The 23,608-nt window shown below is 47.4% G+C and overlaps 2 protein-coding genes across 10 annotated transcripts in view; one reads left to right on the forward strand and one right to left on the reverse strand.

Annotated features, from left to right (window-relative positions):
- ZNF280C (zinc finger protein 280C) overlaps window positions 1-17,082 on the forward strand; it is a 78,402-nt gene extending 61,320 nt beyond the window's left edge. For 2 of the 8 annotated variants that reach the window (XR_015769423.1, XR_015769427.1), the window contains 5 exons: window positions 5,449-5,520; window positions 7,147-7,898; window positions 8,659-8,808; window positions 13,746-13,906; window positions 15,660-17,081. The gene's annotated coding sequence lies outside the window, so the exon portion shown is untranslated. Of the gene's footprint in view, window positions 1-255; window positions 546-5,448; window positions 6,532-7,146; window positions 7,899-8,658; window positions 8,809-12,709; window positions 12,988-13,745; window positions 13,907-15,659 lie in introns of those variants that run through there. The other 6 variants (XR_015769424.1, XR_015769426.1, XR_015769428.1 and 3 more) reach the window with 6 other exon arrangements.
- RAB33A (RAB33A, member RAS oncogene family) lies at window positions 10,724-20,056 on the reverse strand. 2 transcript variants are annotated; one of them, XM_088028645.1, is made up of 2 exons: window positions 19,772-20,056; window positions 10,724-11,179 (listed from the first exon to the last, which is right to left on the reverse strand). In XM_088028645.1, the coding sequence occupies exons 1-2, from the start codon at window positions 20,039-20,041 to the stop codon at window positions 10,724-10,726; spliced, it is 726 nt and encodes a 241-aa protein (XP_087884771.1). In that variant the 5' UTR covers window positions 20,042-20,056. The 2 variants fall into 2 exon arrangements, with proteins under 2 accessions (XP_087884771.1, XP_027978532.1); XM_028122731.2 differs by having other exon boundaries at window positions 19,784-20,041.
- Window positions 20,057-23,608: the final 3,552 nt, after the last annotated feature.

The following is a 23,608-nucleotide window of genomic DNA, read 5'->3' on the forward strand; positions in this document are numbered from 1 at the left end:
ATGATGTTTATAAAACCTCAGAAATATATAACTGGAACAGACCAGTAATTTGTGTTGGAGGGCATCGTCATTTTACATTATTTCAAACTCCAAAAGCTTCAGACTCTTACCATAATAACATCTAGCTTCTCTCTATAACTTATGCTTAGCTTATCAATCTACCCACTTGCCTACTTTTCTTGAAACCATTACTATTTTCAGCCTATTATTATCTATTAAGGAGTATCTATTAAAGTTTACTTCCTGCTTACACAGCTTCAAGAGATCTTCCTTGACACTAAGATTATGAGCTTCAATACCAGACTCCAGAGTAAACCCTCCCTGTACCTTCAAGGGGCAGTGTGCTGGAGGGGCTACGAGTCCAGGCTCTGCAGCAGACTGCCTAGGTGGGATGGAGTTCCTACCCTACCAATGACTACATGTGTGTGACTTTGAGCTCTGTGCCTCATGTGTAAAATGTAAACAACAGCACCTACTCATCAGGCTGAGGGAATTAAATGACTTCATACATGTGTATAGCAGAACAGTGATTGGCACACAGGAATGTAAGTCACCATTTTTACTATTATTGTTAGTTTATTACCACCCTTCCTGATTTTTTGTTTTCATTTTATTCAGATAGAATGGCCCTAATCTTTACCCTATTTTTCTATTTATTCATTCATTCATTCATTCATTCATGTAATTTATAGAGAGTGTGTGCAAGAGCAGGGGGAGGGCAAAGGGAGAGGGAGAGGGGATCCCAAGCACACTCCCTGCTGAGCACAGAGCTGGAGGTGGGGCTCAGTCTCACGACCCTGAGACCACAACCCCAGCTGAAATCAAGGGTCAGGTGTTTAACCAACTGAGCCACCCAGACGCCCCCACCCTATTTTTCATTATGACCTTCCTACAATCATTTCTGGTAATTTTCTTTTCCTTAACCACTGTGTCTTTCTTGAGAGTCACTGGGGAAGCACATAGTACTAAAGGTCGGCATACCATTAGATTCTTCATGTCTTAAGCCCACCAGACTTCTATCTTTATGGAATGTCTATGAATGTTTCTAGGTTCGTTTGAGTCATAACTGCCTTTTTAAAATAGTATTAAGGTATTTTCCCTAAATTATACTGCCTTTCCCTTGACCACACCATGGTTTGCCTCACACTCAGACTCACACACCTCACTTCTCTGATTTTGAGATCCTTCTGCAGCCTCCCTCCTGTCACTTTGTTATTCAACTCCCTGGAAAAGCTTGCTATCCTCAACAAACTCGGAGAGGCTAAGGTGTATCTCTTCAATTGTTTGCAATCCTTCACACTAAAAATACCTATTTATCCATACCACTGTGATGTATGCTGGTGTACATAGAGTTAAGCCTTGAAATAAGACAGTCCTAGGTTTACGTCCTGGTTTGTTGCGTAACCTCAAATAAACTACCTCAAGCCTCAGCTTTCGCATCAGTGAAAGGTATGTAATGACGACTTTCTCACAAGTTTGCTTTAACAATTAGAGAGTGTATGTGTGTGTGTGTGTGTGTGTGTGTGTGTGTGCGCACGCGCGCAAAATTTGGCACTGGCTTGACAGAAAGAAGGCAGTCGATAAATACTGCTGCTCCCACTATTACCAATCATGTTAGTGCTCTTCCTGCGGATTCTGCTGTTACTGCTTCCGTTGCTGTTACTACTATTACCATTGCTGAGAGGAGACCCTGGAAGCTACTCATCAGTAGAATCTTCTCCTTGACAGTTTTAGTGGCAATCCATCAGCACTGCGGTTATCTGGAACCTTGTGTTGTAGTTCCCAGGTCTCGCGGTACATTCCTCCGAACTGCTGGGTGGATGATGTTTTATCACAGTGCTTCAGTTACATGTGGTGTAATTCTCCAACGTTGGAAATGAGTGTAGTTCTGTCTAAAGGCTATGAAACGATACTGCCTTGTTGAAAACTAGTGTAGAATCCAATCTGCCTTGGAGAAAAACATGTCTTTCGTGCTTAGAGAATCCTTTCCTTATGGGAGGCTTTTTAGTAATTACCAGGAATTCATTTCCAGGAATCTCGGCTACTTATCCAATACTATTAATTTTGTGGGAAAGTGTCATTGTAAATACCAACAGTAAAGTGGGCTTTCTTTTTGTAGGACTTTGAAATGATTAAGAAGTTGCCTTTTCTCAGAGGTTAAAGATAGTGTTACTCAGTCTTGGAATTGTTCTGTTTCCCCTTATCTCCTTCCCCGCTATCCATCTTCTCCAGTATATCTCCCTGACTAAATTAATTATAATGCAGAAGATTTTAAGTTGTACACTTCTCTTTTTTTTTATAGATTTTATTTATTTATTTGAGAGAGAGAGAATGAGATAGAGAGAGAGCACGAGAGGGAAGAGGGTCAGAGGGAGAAGCAGACTCCCTGCTGAGCAGGGAGCCCGATGCGGGACTCGATCCCGGGACTCCAGGATCATGACCTGAGCCGAAGGCAGTCGCTTAACCAACTGAGCCACCCAGGCGCCCAAGTTGTACACTTTTCTTTTCTTGATAAAATTTTGAGAATAGAGTGGGGTAATTCTGTCTAGCAAATCTTCAGAGCCTTAGAGCATAAGAATTCTTTTTTTAAAACATTGTTTATTTGAGAGAGTACGCATGCATGCAAATGGAGGGGAGGGGCAAAGGAAGAGGGAGAGGGAGAATCACAAGCAGACTCCCTGCTGAGCATGGAGCCCAATGCCAGGCTTGATCCCACAACCCCAAGATCATAACCTGAGCTGAAACCAAGAGTCGGATGCCCAGCCAACTGAGCCACCCGGGCACCCCTGTAGCATAAGAATTCTTGAGTGAATCAGTAAGTATCTCAAGCTTAGAAAACTAGGCTATTGAACCAGTTGTCTCAAATGTCCTAGGGGCGCCTGAGTGGCTTAGTCATTAAGCGTCTGCCTTCGGCTCAGGTCATGATCCCAGGGTCCTGGGATCGAGCCCCGCATCGGGCTCCCTGCTCGGCGGGAAGCCTGCTTCTCCCTCTCCCACTCCCCCTGCTTGTGTTCCCTCTCTCACTCTCTCTCTCTGTCAAATAAAATCTTTTAAAAAAATCAATCAATCAATCAATCAAATGTCCTAAAGACCACAATGTGAAGTGATTTTAAGTTTATTTAATTCTTCTGGTGACTTTCAAGTAGCTTTGTGGTCAAATTATTTCAGTTCCGAATAATTTAAAAGAAGAATATATTCAATGCAGCTTTATTTTCAAAACTGAATGATCAGGAAAAACCTGAATAGTCTTCCATTTTCATTCCTTCCCACTGCCCTTTATATCAGAGGAATTGAATAAGTATAGTATACAAACTTTTTTCCATAAACTGCATTTCACATGTATTATCTTAGTTAAATCTTCAAAAAAATCCTGTAACGATGATTTTCAATCCCATTTTACAGCTGAGCAAACTGATTTCACTTGTCATTCTGAAAACAGTATCAAGAAGTACTGACTTGGGGCGCCTGGGTGGCTCAGTTGGTTGTGACTGCCTTCAGCTCAGGTCATGATCCTGGAGTCCCAGGATCGAGTCCGGCATCGGGCTCCCTGCTCAGCAGGGAGTCTGCTTCTCCCTCTGACCCTCTTCCCTCTCGTGCTCTCTATCTCTCATTCTCTCTCTCTCAAATAAATAAATAAAATCTTAAAAAAAAAAAAGTACTGACTTGCTCACATTACAGAAACATTATCCTCCCTGCCCCTGTTTTAGTCAAATCTGAGCATTTTCATTAATAAAAGCTATGCACAATTTCAAAGCTGATTCTGATCTGTAGACAAATGAACAATCCTCATTCAGAGGCCTAAAACTGCATTATCTTCATAGGTGGCTTAAAATACATATGGACCATGAAAAAAAGCTAATGCATGATCACCCTTTTTGTTCATAGTAATGGAAGGCCGGAAAGGATCTTAGAGGTCATTTCTTCCCATTTCAAATGGTGTGCAAGAAGGTCTTCTAAAATACCTCTTCTGAATGAAAACAGTTCCGATTATTAGAGCCAGCCCATTCCTAGACTTTCCATCTCCCTATCCTGCCCTCCCATCCTAGGAGGACAGTTTGGTCCTCGGTTGCCCACTCATTCCCTGTCCCCAGGTTCTGGGCCTATAGCTGAGCTAATAGTGATTAAATCAGTTCAAGACCTGGCATCTAGCATCAACTCCCAACTCATTTACTACTTAGTCCTAAATGCAGCAGCAGTGGAGCCCTTAGTCCCAGGCCCAGGAACATATCCTCCTCTTGGGCTTAAGAGAAATAGAGAAGAATAAGAGAAGTTAGCATTGTGACTAGCTCTGCAGTTAGACAGATCTTGGTCACACCCTGCTCTAACACTGGGCAGCATTGCGACCCTGGGCAAGCTACTTTGATCATTCCATGCCTCACAGGTTATTGTGAGGATTACACATGATAGTCCATGTTAAGCACATAACCGAATACTTGGTGCATAGTAAACAATGTTGGGCGCCTGGGTGGCTCAGTCAGTTAAGCGTCTGCCTTTGGCTCAGGTCATGATCCCAGGGTCCTGGGATCTAGTCCTGCATTGGACTCCCTGCTCAGTGGGGAGTCTGCTTCTCCCTCTGCCCCTCCCCTCTGCTCATGATCTCTCTCTCACACACACTCTCTCTCAAATAAATAAAGTCTTTTAAAAAAGTTCGCTGCCATTAATGTTATTTCAGTTGGAGGAATAGAGGTTGGAAACTAGGCTAGGTCTGATATTCTTCGCATCTAATGATCTCCCTGGAAGGAGAGGCAAAACCACAGTACCTGGGGCACACCCTCTTTATCCGAAGCATTGGGATTTCCACCTGGGATTGCTGGGTAAGTGTCAGGTAGGCCATCTTATCCATGATTTTACCTGACACTTCCTCCAGTACTTTAAGATTAAATGCAAAGGGTCACAGTACTTAATTTATCACTAGGGAAGGGATTAAGTACCAACTATAGAGTCAGCTCAGGTCTTGAGGTCTGTTTCCCAGTCTTTTTCAACTGGTGTAGAGGAATATTCTTGTGCCCTCAATAGTATCTCCTAAGACTCTCAGGCTTCCTTACCCACCCAGCTTCAAAATCTAGCTCCCTGGGCAGGTGAGGTGCTTCACAATGTCTCTTCTCCCTCCTTGCTGCCATGCTAGTAGTCCCTACCAGAGTCTGCAGATTTCCCTGAGGAGAGGTGAGCCCTAGTGATTCGGGAGAGGTAGCTTACTTCGTAGAGTAACCCTTAACGTGAGATCTCCCCTCTTAACAAATTTTAGGTGTTCTTACCACACACACGAAAAAAGGGCACAAAGAAACTTGGAGGTGATGGATATGTTTATTCCCTTAATTGTGGTAATGATTTTATGGGTATATGCCTATGTCCAAACTCATCGCATTGTATAAATTAAGTAAGTTCAGTTTTTTTATATATCAGTTATACCTCAATAAAGCTATTTTTTTTAATTAGTAACCCTTCTAGTTTCAGGTGTCTAAGTGCCCAAACTGGGACCAGGATTAGCTGCTTCTGTACAGCCTTCCAACCAAGGAAATGGTCGGTATACCCCAGTTCTAACTCCCACTGGTGAACACTTTCCAACCTTCATGAATTTTAACCAGCAGAGGGCACACAGCAGACGTGCAATCTCTATTGAATTATCAAGCTGTGTCTTGTGTGGAGTGGTCCTCACGGAAGCTGGGTTCCATGATTGCCCACATCACTAGTTTTGAAGCTCTGGCTTGGGAAAGGTAGTTTCTGATTTGAGAGTTCATCAGGAAGCCTGGGGACACCCAGCTACCCAGAGAGAGAGAACACGTGCCAGAGAGAAGAAACCTGGGAGGCACATGAGAACCAACTATGGACATTTTAAAAATACAGATTCCTGAGCTCTGCCCCCAGATCTAGTAGATCAGGGTGTCTGGGGCTAGTATCCCAGGAATCTGTACTTTAACAGGTTGCCAAGTGAGTTCATGCAGGTGGCTATGAGCCAGCATTTTGGAGCCGCTAATCTAAGGGAATTTCTGGGACCTCTCTTTCGGTCCTGCTGCCCCAGCGCCAGTTGTTAGGGTCATGGATATTCAAGGGGACTTGGAGTCGGAACAAGATTTGAAAGCAGTGGCGCCTAGACCAGTCCTTCCAAAGGGAGCAAGGCCTCTCCCAGTGCGGGGATGAGGGATGGTGAGTGGAGGAGAGCCTATAAGTTAAGGCAGTGACTCTGTCCCCTCAGGTGTTACAAGAGGATAATCATTGACCTCTTTCTGCATCTGCTACTCGAAGTTGCTATAGAGAAGCTGAGCCTTGCTATCTAGGGAGTTCGCAGCACATCTCCACACTCGCCATCCCCTCCCCACACTCAGGGTGGGCTGCAGTCAGTTTCACTTGGTGGGTGGGCTTCTCCAGCTTTTCTGGGCTGGGTATCCCTCCAGGGCACTGCTGTAGGTGGTGGTGCTCAGAGCAGCATCTGGTCTTGGGTTCTCTGACTGAAGGATCTTGCTGAGACAGTCCTCAGCCTCAGTGAACTTGGCCAAAGCAAGTCATCAGGCTGAATTTGGAGGCCTGAGCAAATGCAAGATACTGGGAGAGGGATAGTTCGTGGGTCGGGGTGGGGGGGGGGACCAGTGACAATATCCTACAGCCTCAAAGGCTGAGCAGCAGAATCCAGCTGTCTTTGTGGTTCCCAGCTATTGTCCAAAGGCAGGGATATCTTGGGACTCCTTTGGCTCAGAGCTGACAATTCTGTCAGCCACTTGGGCTTCTTGCAGAGACCTGATCAGGCATCCCATTCAAGAAGGAATGTTCCCATTCTGGCCTCCTGGATATTGAATGACCTGCTTGCCAAACCCCCATGGGTCAGGGGGACCACCTCTATTGAACCTGCAATCCCTGCAAGAGTTCTGGAGCTTGGAACTAGCTAGAAAGACAGTATAATATCACTGAAAGAGCCTAGACTGAAGTAAGACAGATCTCGCTTAACCACCTACTATATCGGACAAGTCACTAAATCTGTCAGCACATCTATATTCATATATGTAAAATGGAAATCATTATTCCCACCTCATAGGGTTGAGGGAGCATTAAGTGAGCTAGTGAAGGAATATAGTGTTTTATTACAGGGCCTGGCATATAATAGGCATTCAAATGCTGGTAGTTATTTCTCTGGGTTCTGTCTCTGTTACACAGGTGAAGATTCAAGGGCATAGCTCCAAAAAGTAAAGAGGAGCTGTAGAGGAGACATCCTGGCCATCATGGATCATTCCAGAGACATAGTGAGGCTGAATGAGAGGCCTGGAAGCACCTCACTTCACTTGATTCTCCTGCTCCTCACCACCCTCACAACAACAAGGGTGTCATGGTTCTCTGGCCTCCTGAGTTCCCTCCCTCTGGTTGCATTCTAGGAACAGCCCATTCCCAAATCCTTTTGCTCAGTCTGATGGAGGCCTGAGTGCCATTGTGCCACCCTGCTGGTGCCAGCAGAAAGTTCTAGGGCTAGGAGACTGGGTGAAGCCCGGAGGTTCTCAGGATTCTCTGTTCCCAGGTACCTGAGGGAGAGCAGTGTCATTACTGCAGGTAAGGAGAGGATCACGAAGGTGAGGCTCAGAGGACAGAGGCAGGTAGGATTGGTGAGTGCCTGCTATAGTCACTGCAAAATTACAAGAGCCTTCGCAGGACCAAAAGATGATAGTCTTGGGGAAGTTCAGAGTCTGGTTTTTTGTTTTGTTTTGTTTTTTAAAGATTTTATTTATTTATTTGACAGAGACACAGCGAGAGCAGGAACAGAAGCAGGGGGAGTAGGAGAGGGAGAAGCAGGCTTCCTGCCGAGCAGGGAGCCCGACGCGGGGCTCTGTCCCAGGACCCTGGGATCATGACCTGAGCTGAAGGCAGACGCTTAACCAACTGAACCACCCAGGCACCCCCAGAGTTTGGTTTTTAAGGTGGGGACCAGCCAGCATGGAAATGACAGCCCTGAGACCCACACTCAGGAGTTACCCAGGAAGGGTGTCTATTCCTCTCAGAGGAGCTAAGAAAAGTAGAGGCTTTTCCCTCTTTCTTGCTGGTCAGCAAGCCTCCTGAATCTTTCCAAAGGTTACCGAGTCTAGATGATGCTAAAACTTTCCACTGGCTTCCCACTGCACTTAAATAAAACCCTAGCCAATAGACCTGGCCTTACTTACTCCTCAACCTCATCTCCCATGTTTCCCCCCTTGCTCACACTAGCCTCTTTTTTGTTCCTCACATGCACCAACCTCACTTCTGCCTCAGGGCCTTGACATTTGCTCTTTCCTCTGCTCGGGGTTCTCTTTCTGACGTTACCCCTGGTTGCTTTTCTTCATTCGGGTCTCAGCTCAAATGTTATCTCTTCAAAGGTATCTTTTGTGTTCACTTTATCTAATATATTGCCCTTCCGCCCCCTCTCTCACTTTCTATCCATTTACCATTTTATCGCCCTCAGAGTCCTTATTGCTCTCAAATCCTCTCATATGGATCTCATTTCTTGTTTAGTGCCTATCTCCTTTATGAGAGCAGAATTTTATATTGTTCACCTACATATCCCGAGGGCTTAGCACAGTGGCTCATAGTAGATGCTCAATAAATGTTTGTTGAATGCCTAAAAGGTGTCAGAGGCAATTCAGGTCTAGAAGAGGCAATCCTGATTAGAGGACTTAGAAGGTTGTTATCTTGACCCTGTTACAGCAGAGAAGGTCCCTGACCAAGACAGGCCAGGACCTGGACTGAAATGTACCCACCAGAATGGACGAGCGTACCTGCGGCCACTGAGAGATGATCTGGCCCTGCAGCCAGGTCAAGAACCCAAAGACACCACAATAGCAGGTCGTGTCCCGGGTAAGGAGTCAGCATCTCAAGTCTGAGACAAGGCCCAAGGTTATTCTGCTGGGGAGAAGCATAGCAACAGGGGTTTTGGCAGGCAGTTCGCCAACAGACAACAGGCTCCCAGCCGCTTGGGGGAGATTCAGGGGCAGGGCATTGGGTGGGGACAACTAGTAAGAAAACACAGCCCTAACCAGGGGGTATTAGGCAGGCTCCAAAGACAGATCCAGGCAGAAGCCAAGGGATGAAAACCAGACTGGGGGCTGGGACTCAGCCTGAGGCCGGGTGGAGGGTGGGATGGGGATGGGGTGCGGAGTTAGCCAGTTCTAGAGGAAGAAGGTTGTAGGGACAGGCTAGTTGTTTGGGTGGGAAGCACATTTGGTACATACTACCTTTTGCTGGGGTGACGGGGAGGAGGACAGGGGACAGACCTGAGTTCACCTACCAGGGGAAAGTGCTCAGGGGCCGTCTGCCTGGGACCCTCTCTCTGTGGGCTTCTGACAAGAGAGCAGCCTTAAGGAGCACCCCCAAAACAAAGAAATCTAGCTGGGGCTACTGTAGTTATGCCTTTAGAGCCACTCTTAGTTGCTTTAACAATTGGACGGGGGGCTTTCGCATCCATAGGACCAGACATTTAAGAAATACCTACAGGACTCCTGCTGGAGAGCCACCAAAAACTCCCAGTGACTCAAAGAGCAACAAACTGTCCTGCCTCTTGTGTAGGCCTTCCTACCCTCAGCTCCCCACTAGGGCTGCTCAGCTCTTATCCTTTCACTCAACCCCCAAGGTCATTCCTGCCTCCCTACTTTGGCCCAGCCCCCTCCTCTTTACCAATCCTAATGTAACACTATTCAACATACAAAACAAGGTCAGTTATTTTTCGGTGACTCCTCCCTAATGTTGAGTACATAACGCTCTCAATTCCCAGAGCACAGACTCGAACTTGGTGATGTCATTGTCTAATTTTCGTTTGCAAGTGGTTTCAGTGTGTACATTGTTCCCACAAGATCAGAGGGTCTTTGAACATAGGGGACAAATCCTCCTCTTGCTGTGTTTCCTCCATAGCACCCAGCAAGGATCTGGGGGCATAACGGATTGTTGGCTTGAGCCTTACCCTCTTCAAAAAGTACCACTGTGGGTGTCAGAGACTCTAAGGTAAAACATGGGAAGCAGGATTTAACTACTTTGGAAGCCAACTGAGCCCCTTGGGAGACCTGTACTTTTTATTTATTTATTTTTTTAAAGATTTTATTTATTTATTCGACAGAGAGAGACACAGTGAGAGCAGGAACACAAGCAGGGGGAGTGGGAGAGGGAGAAGCAGGCTTCCCGCTGAGCAGGGAGCCCGATGTGGGGCTCGATCCCAGGACCCCGGGACCACGACCCGAGCCGAAGGCAGACGCTCAATGACTGAGCCACCCAGGCGCCCCTATACTTTTTATTTTTAAGCTTTGGGAAATAAGGAGAGAGCCACCTACTCTCGAAATCCAGGGAACCTAGGAAATATTTGTGAGTCAACATTTCCTTTCAAGACTTCTCTATCCTCCACCTTCATTAGCACCCTAGAAAAACATGTCTGGCCTGTATCCCACCCCATTTGGGTGTTTCTGCCCACTGATGACACTGAGTAACAGAAAGAATTAGTCCTGAAGAAGTGACTCGAATGATTCAGGTGGCATAGAAGGCTGGTAGGGAGTGTGCCTTGGCAAAGTGTACTGCTCTAGGAGGGCAGGCTGCTCTTCTACTCAGCACAATCAGAAATGTCTTCTTGGAGGAAAGCAAGACATAAAGGCATGTGATAATCTATACAAATTTTATTTTAATATCAATTTTTATGGAAACAAGCAAGTGTCAGCGTTATGCAGGCACGGAAAAAAAGGGAAAGAAAAAACTCCAGTAATAATGGATCTTGTATTTACACCATTTGGTTTCAACAGGGACAGGAAGTTTTACTGTTAGCTTCCTGTGGGAACTCCAGTTTCTGCACCTTCCCCTGCTGCCTCTCAGCATCACGATAGAGCAGGGATTTCTGAGCCTTTAATCGGCAAGCCAGGCACATGAAAATTGACTCCACGTTCTGGCTCTCTTTGGGGTCCTTGGCTGAAGTCTCAAACAAGAGCATGTTGTGGGCATCAGCAAATTTCAGGGCTAAGTTGGAGGGCACCTGGATCTGTTCCCTCAAGTCACACTTGTTGCCCACAAGCACTTTGGGGACTAGTGGGGGCACGGCATGCCCATTGCATTCTTGGATCCACATCTTGAGGTTGGTGAAGGATGTCATCTTGGTGACGTCATAGACGAAGACCACTGCATGCACATTGCGGTAGTAATGCTCGACCATGCTTTTGCGGAAGCGTTCCTGACCTGCTGTGTCCCACACCTGAACCTGGAAGATACAAAACCCATATGTGGAGTCAGAAAAGGAAACAAGAATGCATAGGAGAAAACTTGATTCTGTGATCTTATGAAAAAAACGTGGTGAGAGGGATGCCTGGGTGGCTCAGTCAGGTAAGCGTCTGCCTTCAGCTCAGGTCAGGATCCCAGGATCCTGGGATCCAGTCCCGCACTGGGCTCCCTGCTCAGCGAGGAGCCTGCTTCCCCTCTGCCTGCCGCTCTCCCTGCTTGTGCGCTCATTCATTCTCTCTCTCTCTCTGACAAATAAATAAATAAATAAATAAATTTTAAAATCTTCAAAAAACAGGGGCGCCTGGGTGGCTCAGTTGTTAAGCGTCTGCTTTTGGCGCGGGTCGTGATCCCAGGGTCCTGGGATCAAGCTCCGCATCGGGCTCCCTGCTCCGCGGGAAGCCTGCTTCTCCCTCTCCCACTCCCCCTGCTTGTGTTCCCTCTCTCGCTGTGTCTCTCTCGCTGTCAAATAAATAAAATCTTTAAAAAAATAAAATTAAAATTAAAATCTTCAAAAAACAAAAATGTGGTGAGAAGCCCTGACACAGACTGGCAGAGTGGATTTATCAAAGTATAGAGAGAGGTTTCTCTCAGGGACGTAAAATTTTTCTTAAAATTTTTAGTTGAAAATCTTGAGTCAAAAAATCTTGGGGGTGCCTCGGTGGCTCAGTTGGTTAAGCGTCTGCCTTCGGCTCAGGTCCTGATCCGAGGGTCCTGGGATCGAGCCCCGCATCGGGCTCCCTGCTCAGCGGGAAGCCTGCTTCTCCCTCTGCCTGCCGGTCCTCCTGCTTGTACTCTCTCTCTCTCTCTCTCTCTCTCGGTCAAATAAATAAATAAATCCTTTTTTAAAAAAATCTTAAGGCTTTTAGTTGAAAAATGAATGTAAATTGGTGAACTTTTCTGGAGGGCAATTTGGCATTATTAAGAACCTTAAAAATATTCAAAATTCTTCAAGTCTATAATCTCACTTCCAGAAAGCTATATAAAATAGAGATGTGGTCAAAATTCTGTACAAAGGTCTTAATTGCAGTATTATTTATACTTTTAAAAACAGGAAATAACCTAAAATCTCAGTAAGAGAATAGCTAAAATGTATGTACATATCTATACAATGGACTATTATGCATACATTAAAAATAATGTTTTCAAAGAGGAAATTCTCATAAAGTATCAGGAAGTAAAAAAGCAGGATACAAAATTTTCCGTATACTATGGTCCCAATTTCTCAGAAAAATATTAAACATAGATATATGCCTAGGAAAGACTGGAAGTGTATGTACCAGGAGATTAATGGTTATTTATGGGCCGTGGGCTACAGATGGTATTTATTTTCTTTCTTTTTTGTATTTTCCAAATTTTCTACTATAAACATATATCACTTTGTCTTGCATTATTTGCATGACTTTTTAAAGAAAACAAAGTTAGTGTTAAAAGTCTCACCTTTTAGCTTAAGTTCACTTCTTTGGTATGTAAAAGGCAATTTAGCTCACTGGATTTTTCTTCTGCATCTTAGCTTTTGGGATAAAGGCCAAATTATGAAGGAAAAATGCTGATATCAGTAACATATACAAAGACGCAACTCCCAAGGGATACCCTGGAGTCAACATACATTCAGCCCCATCTACTTCCCTTTATACATCCAAAGTCTTGGAGAAGAGAAATTCGTAATCAGAATGATGGTCCCAAGGCCCTATACAATTCTCAGTTATCAAAGAAGATTGGATTATGGTCACTAATTGACTACTACAGCTCTTAAAACCAAGTATAGCCTTTATTTGGAGTTAGCAGTCAGTGAGTATCTGGTAAATATAATTGAATCTCTTTGCTGAGTGAAGATCTTACAGGGCCCCAGAGTCCTCATCATTCTAAACATCAATTTTCATTGTCCAGGCTCCCCTTCATCTCCTCTAGGGACATGACTGCCACATTCCTTTGGCACGATTGTCAGATTCACCCCTTCTTCTATTTTGATTTTCATGTCCCTAGGCCAGACCCTCCTCTCCTCACTGCTGGACTACAGCAGAGTCTTTTTGATTCTAGGAGTCTCCACTCCACCCAGCCTGGTTTCAGACTGCTCGGCTACACCCGGGTTGTTCCCTCCTGCTAGTCCATCCTTCCCCAGCAGAACTGGTGAAGCCTTCAAGGCTCAGGTCACGTCTGCCTTCTTCCTAAAACTCCATTTTTCTCCAACTTCTCTTAAATTCTCTTTTCTTAAAACTTTCTATTGCACTTTGAGCCTGTACCACACCATTTATTTTTTTAAAGATGTTATTTATTTATTTGAGGGGAGGAGAGAGAGAATGAGCAGAGGGTAGGGGCAGGGGGAAAGGGAGAAGCAGGCTTCTGGCTGAGCAGGGAGCCTGACACGGGGCTCGATCCCAGGACCCCAAGATCATGACCTGAGCCAAAGGCAGACCCTTAACTGACTGCGCCACCCAGGCGCCCCTGTACCACACCACTTAGAATATATTATTTGTTCTCTAGTTATTTCCTCAGTGCTCTTGGCATTTCTCCAGCCAAACTTGTAAGCAGTTCTTTTTCTGCATCAGATCACTTGTCACCATGGTTGCCACCGCCATCATCATCATCATCCATCATCATCAAAAAGCAGTACTGGCCTGAGCCACCAAAACTACAAGCAGTCTGGCATCCTACATATCTGCCAAGGCGATTTCAGAGAGAACATTCGACTTTGGTTACGCAGAAAAACGTAAGTCCTTGAACACTGATTTGCGTCAGAAAGCAGAGACAGAAAAGATTTCATTTCTTCCACCTCGCCAGTGCTCTGAGCAGGGAGGAAGGGAGAGCGGGCGAGGAAAGGGATGGAGGTCAGTGGGAAGAGAGCGGGTATAGCGCAAGAATATCATTACCACTTGGCTCCTGATCCCCACCCCCACCCTCCAGTAGTCCTAACTCCTGCCTCTGAGCAAGGCTGAATCCCTACCAGCCCTCAGGCATGTGGCAGATGCTTTAACACCATGAGCTCAGAACTCTAAAAATACCTGCCACTAGCAGGAACACGGGTGGGAGTGTGTGAGGTGTTTGGGGCTGAGTAGGTTGGCTGTTTGGCTTTTCTTTGGCTTCGGAATTGTATACACCATCCAAACTGCCGGAGCTGTGGGGGAAGACCCTTTCTGCTGTAGACCTCCTTTGCCTTTCCAATGCCATGGGGAGCCCTGAAGCTTTTGTTTGGAGGCTCAGAATTTAAACTGTAGCATTGCTCTGTTCTAGCTCCTTATAAACCCCACCCTAAAGTTTTTTGCACCCCTCTCTATGGCCAGCAGTGAGCCAGGAAACAGGCTGCTCACAGCAGAAAATCAGAATGGATGGTGTGGCCTCAGAGCCATCACAAAGGGAGAGCACAGCAGTCGGTTCACTGCACACAAATGACCTCATTTTGTTTGGGGGATTGGTGTCCCTGTTCTTAGCATCCTCCCAAACCCGCGCTCCCTGCCAGACAGTGAAAGCATCTCCTTCCGCTTTCCAGCTGGTACTCCTCTCATCCATTCTTCCTTTCCTGTGGGCCCTGCATCCACACAGTAGCCAGGGGTGCTGACTGCCCCTTAGCCACGTACATGCTCCCCAGATCCTCTGTTCTCTCCAAGGGCTAGTGGGGGCATAGAGGAGGCAAACCAGCTTGGGTACAAACCTCAGCACAATCATGTGCTATTACTAGTCAGGTGTCCTTAGGCAAGCTACTTACTCTATCTTCAGTGTCCTCCCCTGCAAACTGAGGATAACCTCAGCAGTCTTGTGGGGATGCTGTAAAGATTAGCATTCCTTATAAGTACATGACACAGTGCCTAATGCACACTCTCCCTTCCTCCCTGGCCCGAAACCTCCACCATCAAGTCTGGCCCGACAACTAATTGAGCAGGTGCTGTGGGAAATGCCCAGCAGTAGCCTTGGAATTGAGAGACCTGGGTGCTAGTTGTTGCCATGGTCTCAGAAGGCCCATCGGCTGTCCTGGTAGCACTGGTCCTTGGATCCACTGGTTCTCCTCCTGGAAAGCCCGGAAAGCTTGGCTTCTTGATGATGGGCGAGAGCCAAAGCTAAGGCAGTCACTGGGGAGGGGGAGAGGAGAGTAGAGCCAGCAACATGCCATGGGTGGCTGGGGGCAGGCCCAAAGGGACAGGGGGTCCTGTCCTGGTGGAGGAGGGTCGAGGGGCAGAGTGTGGGGAGCTGCCAAAGATAAATCTAGTTTTTTTAAACCATTTTCCCGGGGCTACCGCTGCCTGAGCAAGTTTCAGCAATCCCCCACCCCTGCACGTGCTCTTAGCTGACATGGGTATTTCTTTTCCCTGGGGAACATATCTGGCATCTTTCTATAGATGAATGTCCTTTTGTTGGAGGCCAGTGGGGTAGGGTAGAAGTGGAAAAAGGGAGACAAATACATCTGTAACCTTTGGAGGATGCCCGAGTGGATGATGGGAAAAGTCTAAAACAAATCTTTTTTCAACTAGCTGGACTGTCCCATCTGCGTCTAAGATACACACCCATTCACACAAGAGGCTGACACAGAGAATGGCAAAGGAGGACAGAGACAAAGAGAAACTCACGCGCAGAAAGAGAGGCAGCAAGGCCGACAGAGAAACACACACTGAGAGATAATTAGCCATTAAGCGAACTGGCAGAAGATGGAAGCTCAGAAGCCCTAAGGAAGACATGATGTCATTCTGACTGCAGGCAGCTTCTGAGGGAACACTTAGCTCAGCCTCCATCCACTCAGTAATGTAACACGGGAAGGTGTTGGTCCAAGTGCTCAGCAGAGGAAGACAGTCCACAGTCCTGGGCAGCACCTGCCCATGGCCATGGCTGACCTGCAGTTCGCCCCTGGTCCGGACGGCTGGGGCAGAGGGGGTGCCCAGTTGTCGGGGGCGAACCAAACTAGACAGGAGCAGGGGTAAATTCCATGAGAATTTACAAAGAATGGCTCAAAAATTAGTTCTGAGCCTCCCCTCTCTTACCTCCCCCATTCCATCTCCCCCCCCCCACTTCTATCTGGCATTTTCCAGTGCTTTGGGGCTGAGGCAAGCTCAATATGATTGACCTAACCTGTAGGAGATGGACACATCCTGTCATTAAAGGCTGATGTCAGGAAGACTTGTCATCTTTCCTGTATGATGCCCCTCGTGTCCCTGTCATAAGTAACTGCGTGGGTTGGGCACACCATGGGACTAGCCCAAATTGCCAGGGAAGAGCACCGGCCAGGGAATGGGGAGACCTGAGCGGTAAGCCTGTCCCTATGTGATCTTGGGCAAGTCACTTTCCCTCTCGAAGCCTCGGTTTCCTATCTGTTAAATGAGGACATTGGGTTAGAGATTCTTTAAGGTCTCTTCTATCTCTGAACATTCTCTGATTCTCCACATCCAAAGGGAGACAGTCAAGGTGCAAAAAGTAAAACCCAGGCACTCAACTCAGTGTCTGGGGTGCAGTTGAAGGAGACATCTTGAAGGCTCCTGAGTTCAGGGCTATAACCCGGGGCCCCTGGCCTAGAAGAGCCCACAAGGCTGGCTGCCCCGCCTGCTACCCACCCCTGAGCACACTGCCCAGGGCCAGAGATTGCCCCCACAGAGCAGAGAGCCGCGGGAAAGAGCAGGGGCTCTGAATCCACGTGGAAATCCGGACCCTGTCCCAGGGAAGGCAGGGTACTGAGACAGAGGAGTGCTTGGGCTCAAGGGTCAAAGAAGGGAGGCTCAGATCCAAGCGCCTTTAGGCAAGTTATTTAACCTACCTTTGGTCTCCGTATCTATAAAATAGGACTGATAATAACAGTCTGATTTGCATAGGGCAGCTGTGAAGATCAAATTAGATAGTGCATGCAAAGCACCTAGCCCGGGCTCTTGGTTTAATCAATAAATAGCAGTTAGTATTATTATTGTTGTTGCTGTTGTCTACTCATTGGAAGCTTTCCTGGATGTTCATGTTAACCAGGAAACACTGGATTATAAATGTTGTGATGGGGAGGGGGCGGGGCTACATGGATTGGAGACACCAAATGGGGCCTCGAAGCCCTAGAGATGGCCCTGGTAATTAAGAGTAGCCCCCAATCCGATAACTCAGTCCCCCATCCCCCTGCAGGGGACCCAGGGAGGCAGCCCAGCAGAGGCCACACCCTATTCCGGGCCGGGGAAGAGCTTGCCCAGACCTCTCCACCCTGGCCCTGTGGGGGCTGGCACTCCTATCGCTGGCTGTGGTCTAGGGCCGCTTCCCCCAAAGGGAAAAGCCTTCAGCAGTCACCTCCTCGCAGGGGTTTGGCATTTGTTCCCTGAAAAACTCCCAGCCCGCGGGAGTGTTGGGCAAAATCTCCTCCCCTCTAGATCAGGTGCTAGCTGCCCTGCGGCCGCCTTCCCACAGACACGCCGCTCTTGCCCGCTGCCTTGGGCCCCGGAGCTGCAGCGGCTTCATAAGAGGCAGAGTCACCCTCTCGCCGCCCCCGCCCCGCACCCTGAGCTCCTTCAGAATCTGCACTCAGGGGGCCCCTCGGGGAGCAGTGTCACAAGGCTCTGCCCTCTCGAAAATATCATCTTCCCAAAAAAGCCTGTATTAAGCACTTATCGGCACATGGTGTTGTGCTGAGCTCTGTTTCTGGTGAGTCACACTGTCACAGGCTCTGCCCTCTGGGAAAAAGTCTGGAATCTTTGGCAAAGACTGTAAAACCCAGTTTTGCTAAGTACTGGGGTGTTAGAAGGGAAGGAGTCTTCTAAAAATTTCCCCAAGGCCAGTGGGCAGTGGCCCTCTTGCACTTGTTTTTCTCTCCCATTTCCCACTTTCTGGCTTCCTCCCTCCTCCCCCAAACTCTCAAACGCTCCTTTTGCCTCCATAGGAATTTCAGGTGGACTTATTTCCCCTCTTTTAAATCCAGAGAACTCTTTGGCTCAATGGGACACTTGATTTTAAGCAAGCAATAGCATTAAGCGTTAAGGCCTTTGAGGGTTGAAGAGCACATCTGTAAGTATATTCTCACTTTGCATTAAAAAAAGGCATGTTTTAGAAATTCCAGAATCTTACAACCTTGCATGAAAGAAGTTAGACACACCAGAGAAAGTCCAAACCAAGTAAACCTCAACGTAAGAGCCCTAGAAAAGGATAGAGACGGATAGCTACTTTTAACTTAAAAAGGAAATGTAGCAATTCCCCTCAAAATGCAAGGGACAAAAAGGTCACTATTTCAAAACAGTGCCCTATCTTCCTGACCCTGGGACTCACTTGTTACCAGGACTGAGCTGCCCATCTTCCTGACATCTAGTGCCTTGGCCCAGTCTCTGAAGCCATTTTAACACATTCATCCAAGAAATAATAATAATAATAATAATAATAATAATAAAATAAAACACCTTCATTTTAATAATCAAGGAATCCAGAGTTGTGCACAGTTCAGAGTGTTTCATCTTTCTCCACTACTCAGCCCTTCTCTCCACATCACCCAGAAGAGGGGCCTTGGGGTCATTTGGGCTCTTTGACCAGCAGGGGGGAGGCTGACCTTCACCGGACAGGGTCAGACCATAGCCTTGAGCAAAGCCCAGCTGTGGGCCCAGGGGTTGGCCTTTAGTGCCCAGCGCCCTTTGAGGCGCGTTCCTGCCCCTCATCCGGCCCCCGTGCTCCCCTGACGCATGAAGCTGCCCTTGTCACGTCCTCCTTCTGCACATAGAAATATTTCTGCCCACTGAACTATTTCTGTCCTATCAGGTTTCTACCTTTTGTGAACTAAAGTGAGCATAAACGGTCAGACAAGAATATCTGTGCTTAGCCTATTTGATAAAAAAAAAAAAAAACTGATGAGGGGGGAGGAGCAAGACACTTTTCCTTGGCCTCCAGATAAGTTGCTCTGCATTTTTACAAAGGCCTGCTGAAGACAATACAAACAGAATGAGTAATGAAGCAGTTCATTCATTAGGTATCGAAGACAAATAAAGAAGAGACCATTTGAGAGAGACTGCTCCAAGAGAACAAGTTTGTCTCTTATATGCAGGGCTGGTGTGTGACCCTGTCTCAATTGCTTTAAAAGGGCTCACGGCTTTGTGCCAGAACCACCCCCACTTCACCCCTATTCCACCTCAGCCCTAAGCTTAACCATAAGCCGTAATTTAAAATAAAGCTCTTTTTCATTCACTCTGGATTTCCATCTTTTCCCCCTCTCGAATGCCTCAGGGCTAACTAAGCCCAAGTGGGTTCTTGCAGCCCATTCACACCCAGGAGGTAGAAGAGACCCCAGGATGTGTAAAGTGCTTTGGGATCTATCCCACAGACCAGGACCAAGAGATGCCTCCCTCTGCCCACAGGTGCCACTGCTCCTGGCTCAGGATCAAGGATGGGATCAGACAGGCTTTTCCTGTGGCAGATGTCAAGGCAGGGGCAAAGGGCAGGAGTGTAACCACTCCCGCCAGCCCTAAAAAGCAAAACAAAACGGGTGAGGTGGGAACCAGGCCACTGAGAGAAGCGAAAGGGAATGAGGAGGTGCCGAGGGTCTTGGGCTCGGCAAGCGGCCACACGGCCACGCGCTGGACGTTTACAACCACTGGAGCGATGCCTCGGGCGAGGCCCCCTCCCAGATCCCTCCCTTCCCGGACCTGACCGTCTGGATCACCTTGATCTTCTCGCCCTCGATTTCCACGGTCTTCTCCCTGAAGTCCACACCAATGGTGGCCTCAGTCTTGTCCGGGAAGGTCCCCCCGCAGAAGCGGAAGGTCAGGCAGGTCTTGCCCACGTTGGAGTCCCCAATCACGATGATTTTGAAGATGCGAATCTGCACGTACTGGTCCAGCGACGAGTCGAGCTCCAAGGACGCCAGGCCAGCGGCCGAGGCGGGCTGCAGGCTCCCATGGCCCAGGATGGGCTGCGCCATCTCCCCCGGACCGGACCCGGGCCCCAACCCCCCTCGAGGGCTCCACACAAAGAAAACGGCCACGTTAGTGCGCTCGAGGCGAGCGAGCTTTGTGCGTGTGTATGTGTGCGTGTCTGTGAGTGTATGTCCGCGCGTGTGTGCGTGCGCCGGCAACGTGTGCGCGCGCGCGTGAAGGGGGTGCCTCTCTCCCCAGGCCCCCCTCCTCCGCCAGCGCACCCTCCTTGCCGCTCCGAGGCACCAACACAAAAGCCGGCGAACGGGAGAGAGATGGAGGAGAGTGAGCCGGCCGCGAGCCTCCTCCTTCTGCCTGCGCCCTCGGACCGGACACTCGGGCGGGCGGTTCTACGGCGCTCCCCAAGCGGCGGCGGCCGCCGCCGCCGCCGCCGCCGCGCCGTTGCCTAGACCCTCCCCTGCCTGGACCCCAGGGACACACCGGAGGGAGGAAGCTTAAGGAGGGAAGGGAGGGGGTGAGGAGAGCGGCACACGCCGCCCCGGGAAGGTCTTCCTTTCTCCTTGCCCCCATTTATTTTATAGGTTGCGGGCTCCCCGCCCCCACGTTCTCGGAGCGCGCGGGGTCAGCGGGCAGGGAGCACAGCTGGAGAGGACAAAGAGCTGCACCCTAAGGCATCTCTGGAGCACTTCGGCCCCGGAGCGACACGACTCGGAGGGGGGTGGGGAGGGGCAGAGATACCTCTTTCACCCCCCGCGCCTCCTCGGGCCCCCTCCCAAGCCTTGGGATAAAGGGATGCTGTGTCTTATTGAGTAAGCAGGTGCACTCGCGCGCCCCAAGGAGCCGGGGAGGGCGCTGCCAAGACATGCCTTGGGTTGTGGGGGCCCGCGCAGCTGCCAGGAGGGAGCCGGGGGCACGGGGTGTGCGTGTGTAGGGGGAGTTACTGTCTCTGTCACCGACTTGCCAGATGTAGGGGGGCGCGTGCCAGGCGCCAACCTCCCCTCATCACACCACGAGCACCCATCCTCTGAATGTTCAGGAGAGCGGCTTCCATTGGCTGTCGCAGTCGGTTGTGTTTGGCTGGCCAATAGGGAAGGCCCGCCGCCGGAGAGGGCCAAACGGGGGATAGGGGAAGGGGGGAAGCTAGTGGTGGCAGCGCCAGCCAAAGGGAATCTTGTTTTCGGGGCTAACCATTACTGACCCAGGTGGAGGGATCTTGGGACATGGCATAAGCCCCACAGTGTCTCCCATATGATATAATGTCCATATAATCATAAGTCCTTTCAGAATGGTGGAGTTTTGAAAGGAATTGGAAACCCCTAGAAGGGTTCACCCCTCTGCAACTGAATGTAGAACAAAGTGGTTGGGTCTAATTTGCCAGAAGCCTAGATTATGCTTGGAAGATGATAAATGAACAGAACTTTCTTGCGGTATTAGGGGGCAGCTTCCCAAAGCTTACTAAGCATCACACATCTTGTTGGAGACCTGTATTCCTTCTCTTGAGGTTGATGCAGGTTCACAATTTGCTTGTTTGAAATCAACTTTACTGAGGTACAATTCACATACAATAAAATGCACCCATTTTGTTTGCTTTTAAGACTTTATCCCTCCTCTCACACATTTCATAGGCTAAGGCAAGGCAATATTGACATATGTCAGTAGCACCGACATATGAGTTACTTGCTAATGCCATCGAAGTCAGGGATTCCAGCGGTGCACATGAGCTGCCATCTTGTGTGTGAGGCTGAGCGGCAGAAGAGACAAACGTGACCAAGTCCATTCCCACTATGAGAAAAACAATTCAGTGAATCGGTGATAGATCTGTAAGCAAGTTGGAATGTGACCGCTCAGCCAAAGTCCAAGTTACTCAAAATGGCTGGGAAAACTTGGGGTCTTCTAGTTAATAAGCTGTTTAGCTGAGTTAGCAGATATACTTATAGCTAACCCTTTTCCAAAATATGTGAGTCACCCATTTCTAAAACCCTAGATTTTACTATATTAAAACCATCTCGAGAAGGATTTAATCTTAAGTGGCTAATCCAAGGTCATCATTATGAATACCAATTATTATGGTACAGTGTGAATAGCAATCTTCACTGTACAGTATTTTGGCTTTTTGATTGGCTGATGTCTAAATATACTTTGTTGCATCATTCTCCTCTGTATCTGTAATGCTCCTGGTGATCATTATCTACAGAAGAGTAGTTACAAAAGTGGGGGTAACTATTAATTAGGCATACCCAGTAGGTAGAGTGAAAAGAAGCATCGCCAACTCATAGAATCAATGCTAACTCTCTTAGAGATACAAAAAACCATTACATCCACGTGAGATTATTTAGATGTGTGCTTCCAGCAAAAACTTGTCACTGAGTCTGAGAGTTTATATTATAGCTGTAAGGTAGAAACACTGACTTCTGGAAATATGGTATCTCAAAATGGGCACCATGCCCTAATAAAAAGTGCTTGTTACCTCTGTGGGGTGAGATTTTGGGGAAATTTTCACTTATATTTTTGGAGTTAGTTTGTTGTGTGTTTATTGCTTTTGCAAAAAAACATGATGAAATATAATTTTTAATTAGAGATTTTTTAAAGTACCTCATTGCATCTATTGCAAAAATAAATGTGCTATACAGCACCTGTTCTTTGTGTTAATTGTGCATCACTAAATGATTGTCTTTCAAATATACCCAGCCATTTTCATAGGCACCTGATCATCATGATTTTGACTGTGTTTTCCAAAGCCTCTTTCCCCAACAGATATGATTAATTTTGTATTCCATGTTTATTATCGTTATTGGCTTTTAGAAATAGTAAGAAATATGTCTGTCAGGCCTTTAATATATTAATATAAATAATTTTACCCTATTGTGAAATTGATATTTTCAATATTTATCCCCCAAAGCAGCCCTAGGTAAAAAGTCACCCATTGCCTGCACTTCTGAACATTGAGGGGACCCTGGACCTTTTTCACCCAATTAAGACTGCTTCCTGAGTTAAACTTCCTAAAACGAGGTCTTGTGATTTCATTCTCTATCCCTATTCCACTAGAAAAAAAAAACTTCATCACCTACAAGATTAGGGCCAAATTCTTTTGCCAGGTCAGCTCTGGCCCCAGAATATTAACCTGTCCTTATCTACTTCCTAGTACATATTCTCTGTCACTGTCCCCCAGAAATGTGCTGGGGTTTGTTTCTTTGTTTTACACCTCTAAGCCTTTTTAAACAGCATGGTGCTTCCTCTAAGATACTTGACAAATATTAGCTCATTTAATCTTCATAACAACAACCCTTGAGATTGGTAAATGAGGACAGTGAGGCACAGTTAAGTGACCTGCCCAAGTGGTAGAGCCAGGATTCAACCTGGGCAAGACTGGATCCAAAGTCAAGGGGTGCTCAACCACTAAAAATATTACCTTTGGTCCCAGTGTATTCACCATCTGAAATGTCATTCCTCCTCCTCCACTGTCTATTTGAATTTTACTATACATCCCTCCAGACAAAGCTCAAGTAACACTTGCACGAAGTCTTTCCTTAGCTACTCCATCCTATTCACTTTTCTCTTGCTCTGGCACTGAAGGAGACATTCCATATTATTTAAATGATAGTATGTGTCATCTC

Source organism: Eumetopias jubatus, unplaced genomic scaffold (assembly GCF_037043125.1).
Source record: "Eumetopias jubatus isolate StellerSeaLion01/CBP00866 unplaced genomic scaffold, mEumJub1_p1.0 scaffold_11, whole genome shotgun sequence".
NCBI lineage: Eukaryota > Metazoa > Chordata > Mammalia > Carnivora > Otariidae > Eumetopias > Eumetopias jubatus.